The sequence below is a fragment of the Haemaphysalis longicornis genome, unplaced genomic scaffold (genome assembly GCF_048455015.1).
Source record: "Haemaphysalis longicornis isolate Haplotype H1 unplaced genomic scaffold, Haemaphysalis longicornis Haplotype H1 scaffold_2, whole genome shotgun sequence".
Lineage (NCBI taxonomy): Eukaryota > Metazoa > Arthropoda > Arachnida > Ixodida > Ixodidae > Haemaphysalis > Haemaphysalis longicornis.
The window spans coordinates 82,046,849-82,064,117 of NW_027526295.1; the positions used below are offsets into that span (position 1 = coordinate 82,046,849).

Consider the following 17,269-nt stretch of genomic DNA (forward strand, 5'->3'; position numbering starts at 1 on the left):
GTTTATTCACCAGCCGTGCACAATGTTGCTTACTGAGCATTGCGGGGCACCGAACTTAGCACTGAATGAATAGTACGTTCGGGCTGGGGGAGTGCCACATACTCGTCACACCGCTTACTCCCAAGGTTGTTTATCCAACACAAGCGCAAACAACGCCTTTCACCCAGGCGAGTAACGGTCCGGCAGTCTGCGCAGTCTCGATCACCGCGTGTGCCTGTGCCATTCTCCCACCGTCCGTCGGCCTTGCAAGTCGCACCGGACTTGCAAGTGGCGCCACAGTTGCGCGAGTAGCACCAGCCCCGGTGCTTCGCTAGCAACGGCCGGTGTAGTTAGCTCTCCTGCCTGCTGGCTTCCTGAACGGGCGGATGACGCTGTCAGGCGAGGCCTCACATGGTCCGCTGCCGGGGCCGCGTGGTCCCACCCGACATGCGAACGAGCAGTGGCGATGCACTGGCAGGAGAGACCACATGCCCGGCAGACCAGGGTGGACAAGGCCGGAAGTTCCCGGCAAAGACCGGAGCCCCAGATTCCGGCAAAGGCCCAGTATGGCAATCTCGGTCAGCCGCCATCTTCTGCTTGAGCTGCTTCAGGAGCGCTGTGGACCGTTGGTCTGGAGGCAACACGTCCAATGGTGTCTTCACCATTCGGCGCAACAGGAGGTTGCAGGGGGCACGGCCCCTGATGTCCTGGGGTGTGGTCCGGTACTGGAAGAGGTCCTGGGCAAAGTGTGTCCAGAAATCTGCAGCTTTGCTCTTCTTGAGTTTGTCCTTGACAATTTGTATCACCCGCTCGGCAGCCCTATTTGACGCAGACTGGTACGGCGGAACCATCACCCGACGGCTTCCGTTCTTTGTCAGCCAGGCCAGGTACTCCTCGCTGGCGAAAGCGGTACCGTTATCGTACACGAGGACATCCGGCAACAGCTGGGCTGTGAACACTTGCCGCAGCGCCTCAATGGTTGCTCCTGCCGAGGGAGTTGGGACTGGCAGTACCTCCACCCATTTCAGGAACGCGTACACCACCACCACGAAGTAGTGGCCCATGAAGGGGCCCTGAAATCCACGTGTAGGCAGGACCAGGGTCTCCCCGGGAACGGCCAGGGAATTATCTCCACATGACGCGAGGCCCGCTGGTTGTCCTGGCAAAATTCGCAGCTCTGGACCATGCGAGCAATATCCTGTTCCACGCCAAGATACCAAACGTGGCGCCGGCCACCATCTTGGACTTCTCACGCCTGCATGGCCCGCATACAGCAACTGCACGACCCTGGACAGCAGTCTCTGTGGAATCACCCCTGGAACCCCACAGCAGGCAGCCCTGCTGCAGGCTCAGCTCGGCAGCCTTGTGGGTGCACGTACGCTACGCCAACGCCTCCCTCACGACACCGCTTTGACGACGTGTACGAGGACTGGGTCCAGGCTGGTTGCATATGAAACTGGCTATCTCGACAGCAATTCCGGGGAAGCATGCTCCGGCATGAACACTCCGGCAGGTTCAAGAACCGCAGCAGGCACTTGCGGCAAGAGCAGTCGGCTCAGGCCATCAGCAGGTGCCAAGTCCTTTCCGGAACGGTAGACCAGCCACTAGCTGTAGGACGCAAGGCTGAAGGCGCAGCGCACCACTCGAGATGATGCCTGCACTGGAACCGCCTGGTCCGGCACTAGCCGTACCAGCAGCAGCTTGTGGTTCGTGACCGCCTCGAGCTTGGTGGAAGCACTCCATCCTGAACTCGAGGGTGTCCAGCTGGCTGTACCGCTGTTCTGCAGCATGAAGCCGACGAGACACAAATGACACAGGGTGTTTTTGGCCACTCTTCTCCCAGTGGGCCCAGCCGGCTCCCACGCCGTACTGAGACGCACCTGCGGTGACAACAACGGGTTTGGCCGGATCAAAGTGCACCAGCACCTGAGCTTTGGTGGTAAGCTCCTTGCTGCGCTGCAAGGCCACATATATTCCTTTTTCCAGGCGCACTGCTGTACATCTCGAAGCAGAAGAGGGAGCGACTGTAGATGCGATGACAGGCTTGGAAGGAAGCTCCTGCGAAAATTGAAGAGGCCGAGGTAGCACTGAAGATAGTTCTTGTTCTAGGGCTTTGGCACCTACGGCACACCGTCAAACTTTGCTGGGTGCCGGGGCCGGGCCGCCTGGGAAATGATGTGGCCCAGGTACTGACCGCTGGAGGCCACAAAAATGCATTTCTCCAGCTTGAGCTTCAGCCCGGAATCCCACAAAGGTGCTAGGACGTTGTGCAGGTTATGCAGGTGGTCCTAGTCGTCTGTACCGGTAACCAGGATGTCGCGCAAGTACACCGCCACGTGCATCGCGCGCCTGAAAAGGTTGCTCATCTCCCTCTGGAAAATGGCAGGTGCTGAGGCGACAACAACCGGAATGCACTGTACTGGAAGAGCCCCAATGTTGTCGATATGGTTACATACTTCCATGAAGACTTCTGGAGCACCAGCTGCTGGTACGCATTTCTGAGCTCGCGTTTCGTGAACTTCTGTCCCCTGGACAACGCCGACCAGAGATCTTTACTCCGCGGACGCGGGTACTCTTCCGCGGCAGCGACGGGGTTGATGGTGATCTTAACGTCGCCGCACATCCTTAGACTGCCGTCTTACTTGAGGACTGGCACGATGAGTGTGGCCCGCTCAGATGACTTGACGGGCACCAGGATATCCTCTAGCTGAAACTGTTCCAACTCCTGGGTTAGCCCATCCTTCAGGGCTAAGGGCAGTGGGCGCTCTGTGAAAAACCGAGGCCGGGCTCCCTCCAGTACATGGATGCTCACCTCCCTTCCTGTGAATGTGCCTACCGCGGGCTGGAACAGGGCTTTGAGTTTGGTCAGGAGGCCTGGGACGTCTTTCACCACCTGCACTGCTTCCTGGTACTGCGGCAACTGGAAGCTCAATGCTCGGATCTAGTTCCGGCGCAGCAGCGCTGATGACGACCCCTTAGTCAAGTACAGGGGCAGGATCGCCTGTCTGTTCCCAAGGCGAACGCTGACATGGGCTTGACACTCGAGCTGGGCGAGCTGTCCGGAGTAGCTGCACAGCATGATGCCAGACGCCTCGACGGACCCTCCAAGGAAGGTGCCTTTGAAGACTTTTCCGCCCATGATGGACACGCTAGCCCGTGTCCTGCTCCATGGTAGTGGGTTGCCCGCAGACTTCGACGGTCAGCATATACGGTGGCACAGACCCCAACTATGCCCGTGTGCACCATGTCAAAAATCTACGGGTCTTCAGCCATAAAGTGAAGCCTAGCCCTTGAGGAACCCGTAGATGCTGCTAACCGCCCCCGCCGCCTACTCTTGCGCCGGCTCCCTAGGCCGTGGACTTGCGTGGAACATATGATCGACCCAGGCTTCTGCTTCTGCCCTTTCGCCGTGCCCTCTCCGCACGCCCGAGCAATGTGCCCAGTTCTCGCGCACGCAAAGCACTCTGTTTGCGCGAGCTGGCACTGTGATAGGGGGTGTTCACTACCGCAACGACTGCACCTGCCATGCCATGTCGCCATCTTGTTCACTGCCACTTCCGTCGACGGTGAGCTGGCCGCACATGCTATCTCGCCTGCATCCTTGCTCGCAGCATACATTGCCAGCTCTGCCTTCATAGCTTCGTCCTGCGAAGGATCAGGGATCTCCAGCAGTCACGTCTGAATGGCGGGGTCGTTCATACCATTAACGAAGTGGTACCGGAGCAGCGAGTCGAGTAGGTCCCCACAGGCGTAGCCACTCGCTAACCCTCGCTGCGCTGCGACGAACTGCCCAAGAGTCTCTCCGTCTTTGCGGCTGCGGTCGTTAAAGCGGACGCACTCTATTAACGTGGACGGGACCATGCTGAAGTGTAAGGGTAGCGTCGCGATCAGCTCACCCAGCGACTTGTCATGCGACGCGACCCGCTTTGAAGAGGTCGTGCAGGAGACCGAAGACGCGGGTGCCGTAGCTGGCCAGGAAAATTCCGCGGTGTTTTGACTCGGGTGTGTCGTTCGCCCGGAAAAAAACTCGCAGACTTGATACTCGTAGACCGGCCAGGCGGACCCTTCACGCTTGAACGGCTCGAGCTTCCCGTGCAGTGGCATGGTGGCCGGCGTGGGCGGCAGTGTCTCGCCACTCTCGGTGGCTTCGGCGTGTCCGTGGGCTTCTTCCGTTGTCGCCAGTGTCACGATTTCGCCCGTATTTGTGAACTTGGGAGGGTCGCGGTACCCTCCAGCCGCGAGCTGACCGTGAGCTGCTGAGCTAATCGGTGCTTAATCGCCGGACGTGCACAATGTTGCTTACCGAGCCATGCGTGGTCACCGAACTTAGTGGCCAACAAATATCGGGGTCGCGGGGGGGGGGGCGCCTTGTACTCGTTACAACTACTCTATTAACAAAGCAGCTGTGATTCGCGAATTTTGTGATTTCGAACGTTTTTGTGGTGCAAAGTTATACATTAGCTTCGTAAACCGAGGAAGTCAGGTTAGATTCTAACGAGGGTAAGCGGTTCTCTTTTCATAGCCTCTGCGTTTATGCGTGACACAATGACCTCACACGACATACCAAGCCAAGCCGGACATTTTGAATTCTCTGCACTTAAAATTACGTGGTATAAATTCACCGCAACCTATTTTGTGCAAAGAATCATCTCGTTATTTAAACAAAGTTGCTTGATGAAACGGCTGCCATAGTCGAAAAGTGCATAAATGACGGCCTGGTCACTTTAGGGGCAAACGTTTCCAGCTTATTATGAGAGGGTCTTCTTTTCTGAGCTTCTATGTGGGTATCACTATATGTTTCTACCCAATAATATATATTGCGTTACACTTGGCCGAGCAGATTTTTTTTAAATGTGGTTTTGTCAACTCGAGAATTTTGGGTATTGATGTCAGGTACCCCTGGTTCTCAGCAGCAAATGTTACCACCCATCCACAAGCCTTCGCTGATAAACTTTTCAAGCTGCGAATTTTTTGTGTCTGTGCGGCCTGTTTTAGGCAATAAATGGCTAAATAAATGTTCATCATATCTGGCATATTTTACTAGTAATGGAAACAGCACTGCCAAAATACGAGCGGTTGTTGCAGCATCAAACTCATTCTGACAGACGTGACAATTTCACACAGTCAACAAAATAATATTAATGTTTTACCTGAAGGAATGAAGGGTCATATGCACCAGATTATAATCTACATATTTTGATTGCGCACATTTCTGTTCCCCAGATGGTTCAACTTATTTTAAAGCGTCAAGTTTAGGGTGTCCTGAATAAGATTTTGCCCCCTCAGAACCATCATAATCCCACAGCAGTATGTCAGCAGATGTCACTGTTGGTTATAACACCATGCTGTAATTGGCTTATTTTTTTCTTTGTCTGCTTGGCAATCGAAATTGTTGGCTTAAGGCTCGAAGCTGCCGAAGTCCTAGTGCACAGAAAGGTACCCACTCTCTTGGTGTCACGACTTGCAACGCTTGCTGTTGGGTGTGGTGACTGAGTTATGACACAAGCTGGTAGATATTGGTGCTGCGGCACTCTTCACTCTTGGAAAACGATGATATTCCTGATTGGCACAAAAATATCATGTTCGTTAAAATGGCATAAAATTTGAGCATTGTTGTGTCCCCTACGAGCACAAAAGCCAGCAGTAGTGAACAGTCACGCGTCAAGAATCGCTGAGGTGCAAGATGCGCTGTATGCGTCTACCTGCCCTGATTTGAAAAAAAATGTGTAGAAGGATTGGCACTGTATACGTTTCTGGAGGAGGGGTTGAACTGATGCTCACACTACTAGATGGTGGACCGCTGCCTCTGTAGCTGCTTTTCTACGCTCAGTTGGTCATGTTGGGCGGCTTTTATTGCTTTATAGCTTTCGACAGGGAACTGCTGTATTTTCGTACCTTTAAGACTCATATCCTTAAAACCCTTCTCTACATTTCATTTGATCATAAGCACAAGCCAGCGAGTTCACTGGAGAACTCGGAACGACAAAATACATCATACAGTGGGTGCTACTATTGAACAAATGGCATCAATTTTGCACGCGCTGCACTTTTGGCGGTAGGCACTAATATGTAATCTTTTCTGGAGCCGAAAACTTGGCAGCACCACCGTATTATGTAGCGGATTTACATAGCGCAGGCGCACTATACCGTGAGAGCAGCATGCTCACCCTATGGCGCGAAGTGAAATCCTATTCGGATAGCGTGTAATTAGGCAAGTCCCAAGGAGTATCGGTGCCCCTCAGCTGGGAAAGCGTATAGCGCTAGCCCTCGCTGCAGAACCAATGAATCCTGCGCTGAATACCCACTATGCCTGTTTCAATGTCTTTCATGAAGATCGTGCACGCGCGTGGTCGTGTCTTGCTATACTAAGTGGCGGTCGTTTCACACCTGAGGATGGCAATCGTACTGCACTCGCAAAGTTGCCTATTTAAAGCATAAAGGCGTGTCAAGACATAGACGACTGACAAGCTTCATGCTGTCTAAAAACCTGCAGAATAAGCGCTTGTCGTAAAGCTTAAAATAATTGGTCACTAACCATTCTTCCAGTAATGTGTTCACTGACATAGTAAAATATATTGCCTTAGCTAACTTTGCCAATCGGCAACATTACGAGCCGTACTCAGATGGCTGTTACGCCATCCCCTTCACATTATTTAATGCGTGACCACTCGCACGCTACTTGGCTCTCTTTCCAAAAAATCACTGTCTCCGAAACCCCGCATGCGGGCCTGTCAGAAAAATTTCAATTCGCTACTAAACCAGGTAACAGAATTCACATTGCCTACGGGTAGCCGCTAACCCCTCATCAAAATTTTAATAGGGTGCGACGACCTCCTTTTTCTTGTCACTTGCATGAAGTGGTGGGAGCATGGCTAACTTTACATAAAATAGCTCACCGCGACTCCTGATTGCTAACTTTGATGTTGGCCTTTGAATCCCTAACTTGCTTGCAAGCCCAACATGTGGATTGACCAGTGATGGTCGTGTCCATCCAATTCACGAAGTTGCGAGGTGTCCAGGTCGGCGCCAGTCATCTGGTCCACCCACAGATAACCAAGAGCACGTAAACGCAAACGAAGGGTGCAGAAATTTGCCACGTCTAGGTTAGCAGGGCATACAAAAAATAATGGTGGTGATGATGTATGTATTTTTATAGCGCAAAGCCGACTGCTTACATTGAGCGCCAAACGATAGTTAGTTCATTTGAGTGATAGCGCTACTAAACATTTAGCTAAAAGTAAACGTAAACACGCCGCGGAGGCTCAGTGGCTAAGGCGTTGTGGTGATGAGCATGAGGACACGGGTTTGAATGCCGGCCGCGGCGGCCGGTTTTCGGATGGAAGCGAAAAGCAAAAGCGCCCGCTTGTACGCAATTTTGGCGCGCACTAAAGATCCCTAGGTGGGCAACATTAATCAGGAGACCTACCCTACGTCACTCCACATCGCCTGCGATGCACCAGCGTGTTAAACCCTACAACAAATCAAATCAAAATCTAAAAGCAAACGTAAAATCAAACAAAAATCAGTCATGATGAGTGGTGTAAAGGGCCAGGTGGTCATGATGCTTGATGAGAAATGAGATGTACAGATTTACTATCAGTAAGAAACTGAACAATGCGCTTGATGGCAAACACGGATTGTTCTCCTAAAAAGTAGAATGGGTGTAGTAGGATGCGTCGTCTGTACAGTTGTGGGAAGTATTTGCGTCATGTTCTGTCAAGTGCCTTTCAGGGAATGAGTGCGTGGATTACGGATAGGCCATCCCCACACCAGCTGCACATGGATCTTGGTGATACAATGAGCAGGTGGGAGTGTGCTGCGTGTATTGCCTATCCGTACCCATGCTAGCGCCCCTTCGGTGTGTCTGTTGTGCAAGTCAGTCGTGTATCGTTCCAAGTGTGAATTTATTATATCTAACTTGTTGCCTGTCTCTTCCCTCCAGTGTGTCTGCCAGTTTTTTCACAGGTTTTTCTGTTGATTGGCTTGCGATCAGTGTAGGCTACTGTTATGTCTAGAGTGTTCCTGATTGCAGCAGCAGCGGCGCTTTCGCGGCAAACTCGTCGCCAGCTATTCCAGCGTGAATTGGAACCAAGCAGGTGGTCAAATTCATATTTGAGTATATGCTGAAAGGAAAGATCGAATAACAAGATTGACAACATAATTTCCGAAGACCTTAAGGTTGATAATGTACTATAGCGAGCAATATAATAATATACCTCAGGTATCATATTCTGTGAACTTGATGGGGTTAGCGATAAGATGTCCGATAGGATTTAGAAAAAAAATATGCCATATGTTCTGCTGTGAAAATGCTGAAATTCAAATAAATCGTTTTACATAAACTGAAGCGTGCAGAACAACCCACCACTGTGCAAGTTTTCTACGCTTCAGTACGAAATTCAGCACCCAGTTTTCTCTAGCAGATTCATGTTATGGTGCCAAACGGTAGTTCCGGGTACAGTATTTTTTAATTGTGTAAGAGACAAATCCCATGGTACAGGACGAAGCGCATATAAGGCTATAGTATCAATGATAGATGTTTTGAAGGTGCCTAAAAACAAGAAAAAGTTCAGAGGCAGCCTTGGTTTCCCTGAGTGAGAAAAGCACCAAAATAAATGGCCGACTAAAAAGAGTTGAGATGGGGATGCATCGTTCATTACACATTCAATGCGATGGTCAGACATTAGTAAAAGTTTAGAAGCATATAGTAAATTGACATACTTTCTCTGGTTCATAATCACCATTTGTCACATATCGACGTACACATTTTGCGCAGGGCTAGTGCGGAAACAACCCGACGCAAGCCGAAGGCCCAAATGCTGCACAGGGTCGAGCATTTGAGAGATGTTTCCCTTCCTGAAACATATAACGCCACCGTAGTCCAACCGCGTGCCTACCAGAATTGTAAACACACGCAGCGGAAGTTGTTCGTCAGCACGATATAAGTGATGCGAGAGGGCCTTGAGAATATGGTTTTAACAAATTTTCATTTTAGTTGTTTCATAGGCGGAATAAAGGGAAGCTTTTCATCAAACATATCGTAAAAATGTGTTCTCGTTTGACCGGAATCGCTACACAATTGAGTTTGATGTCTGGATCTGGTCTGATCCCACGTCTTTTGGAGGAAACAAGACAAGTGCCTGTAGCTGTGTGCAACCTAAAACCATTTTTCTCAGCCCAGCTGGCAATTTTTTTTACACCGAGCTGTACTAGGCGTCCATAACTTACCAGGCTTCATGATTTAAATAATATTTGCACGTCTTCTACATACATTAATCAGGAAATTATTTGTAGCAACGCGTTTCGGAGTGAGTTTATCTTGACTATAAACGGCTTGCAGCTCAAAACTCCTTTCGAGCACGCCATTTTGCTGCAAAAAATATTTGAAAACGCAGTACCAATTCTTACCGGAAAGGTTAGCTCCATCATGTAGCTAGAAAGAGCATTAAACGTGTGGCCACACACACGGAATGCCTTCGAAGTTACGCGAAGTGTGTCTTGGGCCTTTCCTAGGTTAAAAAACACCATAACAGAAAAGTGCTTGAGGAAGAACGCATCCTGGATGTAGAACTCAAAGGCTACGAGTTGTTCATGCGTCGATCGCCGCAGTGCCTGCGTGGAAGCACTCGAGGACAACATCGTACTGTAAAAAGTACACGAATCCCCTATCTCCTCGACAAGCTTACAGAGGCAGCTCGTGAGGGCTATGGTTCGTAGATTGCAGGAAAGGAGGTGTCCTTCCCCTCCTTCAGGAAAGCCACTACAATGGCCTCCCTCCAAGACTTTGGAATGTGCCTGGAATGCCATATTTTGTTGTATAGGTGAAGGAGTGTTTCAAGAGTGTCTGGGTGTAGGTATTGTACCATGAAGTACGTAATCGTATCTGCGCCTGGAGCTGAAGGTTGGCATGTGCTCAGAGGAGCCGTCAACTCTTAGAGTTATAATTCAGCATTGTAAGCAGGTTTTTACTTGTCTTTGTCAAGTAAGGGTTTTTTTGTGCAGATGATTTGTGTTGCTTGGGAGGCTCTTTGTATTGTGCTGAACTGGACAGGTGTTGCCAGTGTAGTGCCAGTGCGCTAGCCTTGTCTTCCAGTTTTACTAAGAAGGGGCAGCCTGTGTATGATGTCTAGTTAGTGTAGATATTCTTGTCGATACCTTGTGTGTGTCTGTCTATGAGTTTGTGGATGTGAGGAAAGCACGCCAACTCTCCCTTTGCGCCTCCCTGTGCTCACGCTTTTCTTTGCTCGTTTAAATGCAGTGAGGTTATCCGCTGTGTGGTACCAACGGAGGAGACCCCATGCCTTGTTGTAGGCCTCTCGCGCCTCCCAACAATTCTTGTTCCGCGAGGGCCTCCTTGGTTTTCGCGAGGCTCCGGAGGCCTGGGGAATGTCCTTTTCGGCGGCATCGAGGAGGTGCGCCATGACTAGCTGGACAGCTTCCTCCACGCGCACGTGTTATGAATGTGTGGTGTTTTTTGGATGCTTATGTAACACACTTCCATTTGCTCTTGCTTACTTGAACATTTAGGAAAAGTTGAACTGTCTAGACCTTTACCCCTGTAGGTTGTGAGGTAGCAAAATTGTCACTACCTTATGGGTCTGTATCCACACTCTACTCAAGACATCGAAAGAACACTCTGGAACGAATACCCAAGTCCACATGAGAGTGTGTCATGTCCTTATATGTGGTATGCACACTTTCTTTTTGAAACGGCATGCTCCCGACGGTGTTAAAAACTTCTCTTCAAGGCGACCTCTGGGATCCGCGCCGCATGAGCCCCAAGAAAAACTGTGCGCATTGAAATCGCGTATAACAATGCATGGTTAGCTGGTCAACCAGTGCCTCTAAACCAGAGCTCTAAAGTGAAAAATCAGGAGGAATGTAAAGAAAGCATACCTTGATTGATCTCTTAAATATTATTCTGCAAATTGCTACAGCCTTAAGGACAGTGTTGAAGGTGATAGAATGGCATCATAAGGAATGAACGGTGATTAGTGATTATTGCCACCCCCCCGTAGATTGTGTGGTTACCCCTGTCCTTTCTGAATACCACCTAATATTCAAGACATATGTGTGTTCGGAAATAAATGTGTTTTTTGGCGCACATTACACTTGTCTGGTTCGAATTCAGTATCCTGTGCATTTCGCAAAGATCATAAGACCTCTAAAGTTCATTACAGCAATATTACCTTTTCCTAATATTACGTGTTCGGAGCTACATGAATGTGATTTTTATGTACGTTTTTTGGGGGCTAATATTCTCGGAAGAGATTTTTTCAGCCACTCTGTGGGTTTTCATGAACGAATCCGTTCCTTAGGCTGCGAGGCAGATAGTAAGGGTTCGATGTGCATCTCCTCATCAGATGTCCAAAGGGTGCCCGACCGACCGGGTCTCCTAGACTTGGCACCCTTTAGGGTGAACTTTGTTGCCGCCGCCACTGACGCGGACGTCGGGAGCGCCACTGGTGGCATAGGCGGTGCGGCGGCTGCGGACCCGCTGTGTTGCGTTCACGGCCTTTTTCTCAGCCCCGGTAGGTGTTCTGAGGACCGTGGAAGCCGAGAAGAGAGGAACAGTGCCTTCGGTGCTTGTTGCCTGCGCAACGGCCATGGGATTGCTCTGCCATGTGGTGACGAGTTGTTGGGCTGCCTGAGGCTACAGAGGGGGGGGGGGCGAATCAATGCCGGGATAAAGTCCGACATATGGTACTGAGTGTCTCCCGAAACCAGAGGCCGCTGACCCCCGGCGAGCAGCGTCAGCTTTACATCGCAGAGGGAAAGAGGCGAACGTCTTTCGCGCCCCTGGGAATTTGATGCTCTCGTTGACGTTCAGGGTGATGATTGATCTCTTTCTTTTCGTTTAACGTTTCATAACTCCTGGAATAGGCAGCAGCGTGTGGTCCCTCGCAGTTCGCCCAAGTAAAGCTCTGTGAATCACAATTATCGGTTCGGTGATCTTGTGCTGCACATTTTCACATGTCAGTTTACCACAGCAAGGGGTTGTGCCGGGCCGAGAGCGCTGACATTCGAAGAAGTGGCGTAGGTTCGGTGTGTGGGGCCGGACCGGACATCTTTTAAAGCCTGCGTTGACTGACTCAGAAAGTGTTGACCTGTGAAACCTTAACATTATGGGTTTTGTTTCTATAAGTTGGTCATTTTGGCGTATGGTGCTTCGCCTCACTGCCGTCACACCGTGATCATGAAGGCCCTCGAGCAGGTCGGCGTCGACCTCACCTCAGATCAGACCATGGGAGTTTTAATGTAGTGATTGGGCATATTCTTGGTGTCAACGCCGCCCATGCTCGCTTGCGCGATGAAGTTACAGGATTGTTGTTTCTTTACTTAATCAGGACTTCTCCGGTTGTCAGTTTCTTTGTCCTACATGACCAGCCGAGAAGGTTTTGGAGAAACTTGGGCAGCAAAAACAGCTAAGCGGTTCGGTTTGACCTATTAAGCGATTCCAGAATACAAAAATGCGACGGCTCATTACTTGGACCAATGGCGCTTGTGGGAGGCGATAGAAAAAATTTACACCATTTTCCCGCGAATGGAACCATGGGTAGATGCGACGCATCTTGGGGTTTCCGTTGCGTTTCCGTTATGTTGTTTTCATTTAGCGTGTCAATTTGTTGTTTGTTCCATTATATTAGGTACGGTTGCGCCGACCATCGCGATAGCAGGCCTGTTAGTCACCGCGTTTATATGTGCCGCGCCTTAACGGTGAGGGGAATGAGAGAGAGCAGTGCATGCGCACGTGTTAGATGTTTAACCGAGCGCTACCCCGCGCTGACGCACAGCTGGCACTGCGACGGGAGCGAGCGCTAACACGCAGATGGCGCTGAGGTGAGAGTGGCGTTAGCGCGCAGCTGGCGCGGCGAGGGAAATGGGGGAGGAATGCGGACTACGGAAGCCGGAAGACGCCGGAGGGACAAGGCGAGTTAAAGAGATACGTTGCATCTAATAATATAAGCAGGGGACAGGGGTATAAAGCAGAGGACAGGACCTGATGAGAGGACAGGACCTGACAGGACCTGAGGAGAGGACCTGATGGCCATAGAGGTGCGGAGCTCCATGCCTGGTAAACAGACAGAGTGCCCATCTGCCGGAATGGAACCTGGGTTTTGATGGGAACCATTTCAGGTTTATTTCCCTCCACCTCTAAACACATCATCACGGATGGTTACAACGTAATGCCGCGACTTTATTATTGCGGGCGCAATCCCCGACCGGCTAGCGGGGCTGTTTCTTGTTATGGGTATGCACCCACTGGTGAGCAGAGGAGGAACAAGTAGTCCTAGCTCGCTTGTTCTACCTGTGGCATCGCCAGTGCTTGACGGCAGAAGTTCGCCATTTTAATAAACGTCTTTTACTCTCCTTACTGGAGTTCATCGCTACATAAGTGGTAAAGGAGCTGGGTACATGATACCCCATCCGTCAAGGACGCAGAACCAGTTGACGTGTTCCGGCAGGATGAACCCGGCTCCTCATAAGCAGCAGCCTTGCGCCAGCCCATCTATGATGCTCCTCCTGTTGTTGCCTCGGTCGCACCACAACGTACCCTGGAGCTGTCACCACGTGTACCCTACGCGAGGGAAACGGGCCGAAGGAAGAGTTACCTTTGGCGCACCCCTGGCAGCACACCTCTCTGCTTCCAGTGCGGGGAAGCAGGGCATATCTACCGGACCTGCCCCTATCGCCGAGCTGGTCTGCATGGATTCCCGCCGAACGCACCACGACCGCAAAGTGGACAGAGGCCCCCAGAGATCGCGGACTACATCGCCGGACGCCGTAACGTTTTTTCGCCGCAACGCCCCCAGTCTAGGTTACCACCCCGATGCGACGCTGGTCTTCCAGCCCACGGTTCGCCTCAGACCCTGCCAGTCGTTTCTCTGGTAGCCCGGAAGGCCGGGGAAACTGAGGCGAGCGACTTCCGGAGGTGAGGCCGCTGATGTCACAAACTGCCAAGATCCTCCACTGCAACGACGCCTACGACGAGACGACGAGCAGCCTGCACCTGAAACTTGCGTAACCCAACCGATTACCTGTCTAGTGCTGGTGGATATCGACGGTTGTACGACGACTGCATTGGCCGATACTGGCGCTGACCGTTCAGTCATCAACGAAACTCTGGCTTCTACGCTAAAGAAAGTGATCACACCATGGACTGGCCTGCAAGTTCGTACTGCCGCAAACAATCTGATCACCCCGGTGGGTAGGTGTACTGCACGGATAAAAATTCACGGTTTCACCTACGTTAACGACTTTATTGTGCTCGCTGATTGCGCAAGGGAAAAATCTAAAAATGGAAAAATCTAAAATCAGCTTTTCGACAAAGGGTGCCATAGCAAACAACATCGAAGACAAGCGCGACGGAGCGTTACGCATTGTTGACGACGACGTCATGCTGCCGGCCCGCTCTAGCGTTTTCGTAATGGTCAAAAATGACACATTCGCGGACTTGGAAGGCATCGCTGAAGCCAACATTCAGTTATTACTGGATCAGGGTATTTCTATAGCTAGGGGATTTGTCAGCTTGCGAAATGAATGCACTCCAGTTTTGGTCACCAGTTTTTCCAACGAACGTCGACATCTTCCGAAAGGCACTACAGTTGCATTCATTAAGGAAGTCGCTGACGTTACGCACGTGGGCGTGCTCAGGACAGTTCCTCTTGATTCGCTGACAGGTGACACCGATCTACCAGTTGAAATAAACAACGACCTCCCGCTCACTCAGATCGAAGCTTTAAAGCGTCTAGTGCACGACTTTTCCGACTGTTTCGCCACGTCTTCCAAAGTGCGTCGTACTCCCATTGCGAAGCATCCCATCGTGACTGATGAATCCACCAGACCTGTGCGGGAAAAACCCTACCGCGTGTCACGTAAAGAGAGGGAGGCCATCAAGACACAGGTCAAAGAGATGCTCGCCGACGACGTTATCCTACCATCTACAAGTCCGTGGGCCTTACCAGTTGTACTGGTAAAGAAAAAGGACAATACGCTTCGCTTTTGCGTAGACTATCGCAAACTAAACAGTGTCACTAAACGCCACGTTTACCCACTTCCCCGAATAGATGACACGCTGGACCGTTTGCGTAACGCTAAATTCTTATCATCCCTGGATTAAAATCTGGTTATTGGCAAATCAAAGTGGATGAAAGAGACCGTGAAAAAACAGCATTCGTAACACCCGACGGCCTATACAAATTTAAAGTCCTCCCATTTGGCCTCTGCTCTGCCCCCGCAACGTTCCAGCACATAATGGATACCGTACTCGCTGGACTGAAGTGGCAGACTTGCCTCGTTTACTTGCACGATGTAGTCGTATTTTCTAGTTCTTTCGAAGAAATCTAACACGACTGCGCAGCGTTCTAGAAGCGATCCGCTCAGGAGACCTGACTATTATGCCTCAGAAATGCCACCTGGGATTCCAGGAGCTCAAATTTCTTGGACATATGGTTAGGGCTCGAGGCGTCCGCCCAGATCCGGAGAAAACAGAGGCCCTGCAATCTTTTCCAGTACCAACCGACAAAAAAGCTGTCCGACGCTTTCTAGGTCTCTGTGCCTATTACAGACGCTTTGTCGAAGGGTTCTCCGAAATTGCGAAGCCACTCACGCGCCTTATAAGGGACGACGTACCCTTCGTTTGGACAGAGGACCAGCAAGTGGCGTTTGATGACCTGCGTAGCCACCTGCAAACGGCCCCAATCTTGGCACACTTCGATGAATATACTGACACTGAAATCAGAAGTGACGCCAGTAATGTAGGAATCGGTGCTATCTTGGTTTAGTGGCAGGAGGGTGCCGAGAAAGTTATACCCTATTACAGTCGCACACTGTCTAAAGCTGAACGCAACTACTCGGCGACAGAAAAAGAATATCTTGCCGTGCTATGGGCTATAACTAAATTTCGACCATATTTGTATGGAAGGCCCTTCAGAGCCGTAAGCGACCACCATTCAATGTGCTGGCTTGCCAACCTCAAGGACCCCTCTGGCAGACTTGCTCGGTGGAGCCTACGGCTGCAGGAGTACGACGTAACGGTTGTTTATAAATCCGGAAAGAAGCACAGTGATGCCGATCGTTTGTCGCGGGCGCCAATTCTGAATGATGCACATAAAACGGAAGAGGATTTTCCGTTCCTCGGGGTCATCCATACTGCGGACATGGCCCTTTACTAGCAGCAAGACGCGGAAATACGGCCACTTATCGAACACCTTCGCGGCGAAAACACTACGCCACCACGCTTCTTTCTTCGAGGTTTGCCTTCATATTCCCTGCGAAACAACGTGCTCTACAAACGCAGCTACGGCAGCAAAGAAAAATTTCTTCTGGTCGTGCCCTCTGCTCTGAGAAGCGAAATCTTACGAGCTTGTCATGACGAGCCTTCTGCCGGGCACCTAGGCGTTAGTCGCACGTTCGCTCGGATTCATGAAAGGTATTACTGGCCCAACCTTCTCCAGTCAGTACGACACTACGTGAGGATTTGCAGGGATTGCCAACGCCGCAAGAAGCCTCCTATCAGACCACCGGGATTCCTTCATCCAGTCGATCCTCCGGAAGCGCCATACCGGCGGGTTGGGATGGATCTCCTTGGGCCTTTTCCGACATCGGCGTCTCGGAACAAGTGGATCATTGTAGCCACCGATTACTTGAGGCGTTATGCCGAGACCAAGGCCCTTCCCAACAGCACCGCTTCTGAAGTCGCCAAATTTTTCGTTGAAAATATTGTTCTACGCCAAGGCGCGCCAACGATTATTATTAGCGACAGGGGCGCCGCTGTTAGCGCCACCTTCCTACAGGACGTCTTCAAACTAACTCATAGCACTCACCGCAAATGCACTACCTGCCACCCCCAAACCAACGGCCTCACCGAACGCTTTAACAGAACCACAGAAAACCTCACGGACATGCTATCCATGTACGTCGATCTGAAGCACAAAAACTGGGACGAAATTCTTCCGTACGCAACGTTTGCGTACAACACTGCCATGCAAGAAACAACTCGATGCGCACCGTTTGAGCTTGTTTACGGACCCTCTGTAACGACAACTTTACATGCAATGTTGCCTGTTGATGAAAACAACGCAACCGCCACCGATGCCGAGGCTTTTACCCAATGGGCGGAGGAAGCACGCCAGCTCGCACGCGTCCGCATTCGACACCAACAAGAAATCGACGCCGAGAAGTACAACAAGGGGCGCGGTAACGTCGAGTATCGACCAGGCGACCTTGGACGCCGATTCACCGCCGAGTACTTTCAGAGAAGCTGCTTCGGCGGTACTTTGGGCCTTAT

General features: G+C 50.9%; 1 protein-coding gene across 1 annotated transcript; it reads right to left on the bottom strand.

Annotated features, from left to right (window-relative positions):
* Positions 1-386: 386 nt before the first annotated feature.
* On the bottom strand, positions 387-2,602 carry LOC144168103 (uncharacterized). Its single transcript, XM_077697169.1, has 6 exons — positions 2,436-2,602; positions 2,104-2,175; positions 1,860-1,981; positions 1,671-1,760; positions 1,233-1,294; positions 387-1,052 (listed from the first exon to the last, which is right to left on the bottom strand). Exons 1-6 carry the CDS (start codon positions 2,600-2,602, stop codon positions 387-389), a joined length of 1,179 nt encoding a protein of 392 aa, XP_077553295.1.
* Between the last annotated feature and the right edge of the window lie 14,667 nt (positions 2,603-17,269).

Bases quoted from the DNA above. Each gene is read 5' to 3' on its own strand.
- LOC144168103 (XM_077697169.1), bottom strand. From the start codon at position 2,602: ATGTGCGGCGACGTTAAGATCACCATCAACCCCGTCGCTGCCGCGGAA. The intron at 1,982-2,103 runs GTAGGTGCCAAA...TTCTGCTTCGAG, and splicing joins GCAAAGTTTGACGGTGTGCC to ATGTACAGCAGTGCGCCTGG. The intron at 1,761-1,859 runs GTGCGTCTCAGT...TTCATGCTGCAG, and splicing joins ACCCGTTGTTGTCACCGCAG to AACAGCGGTACAGCCAGCTG.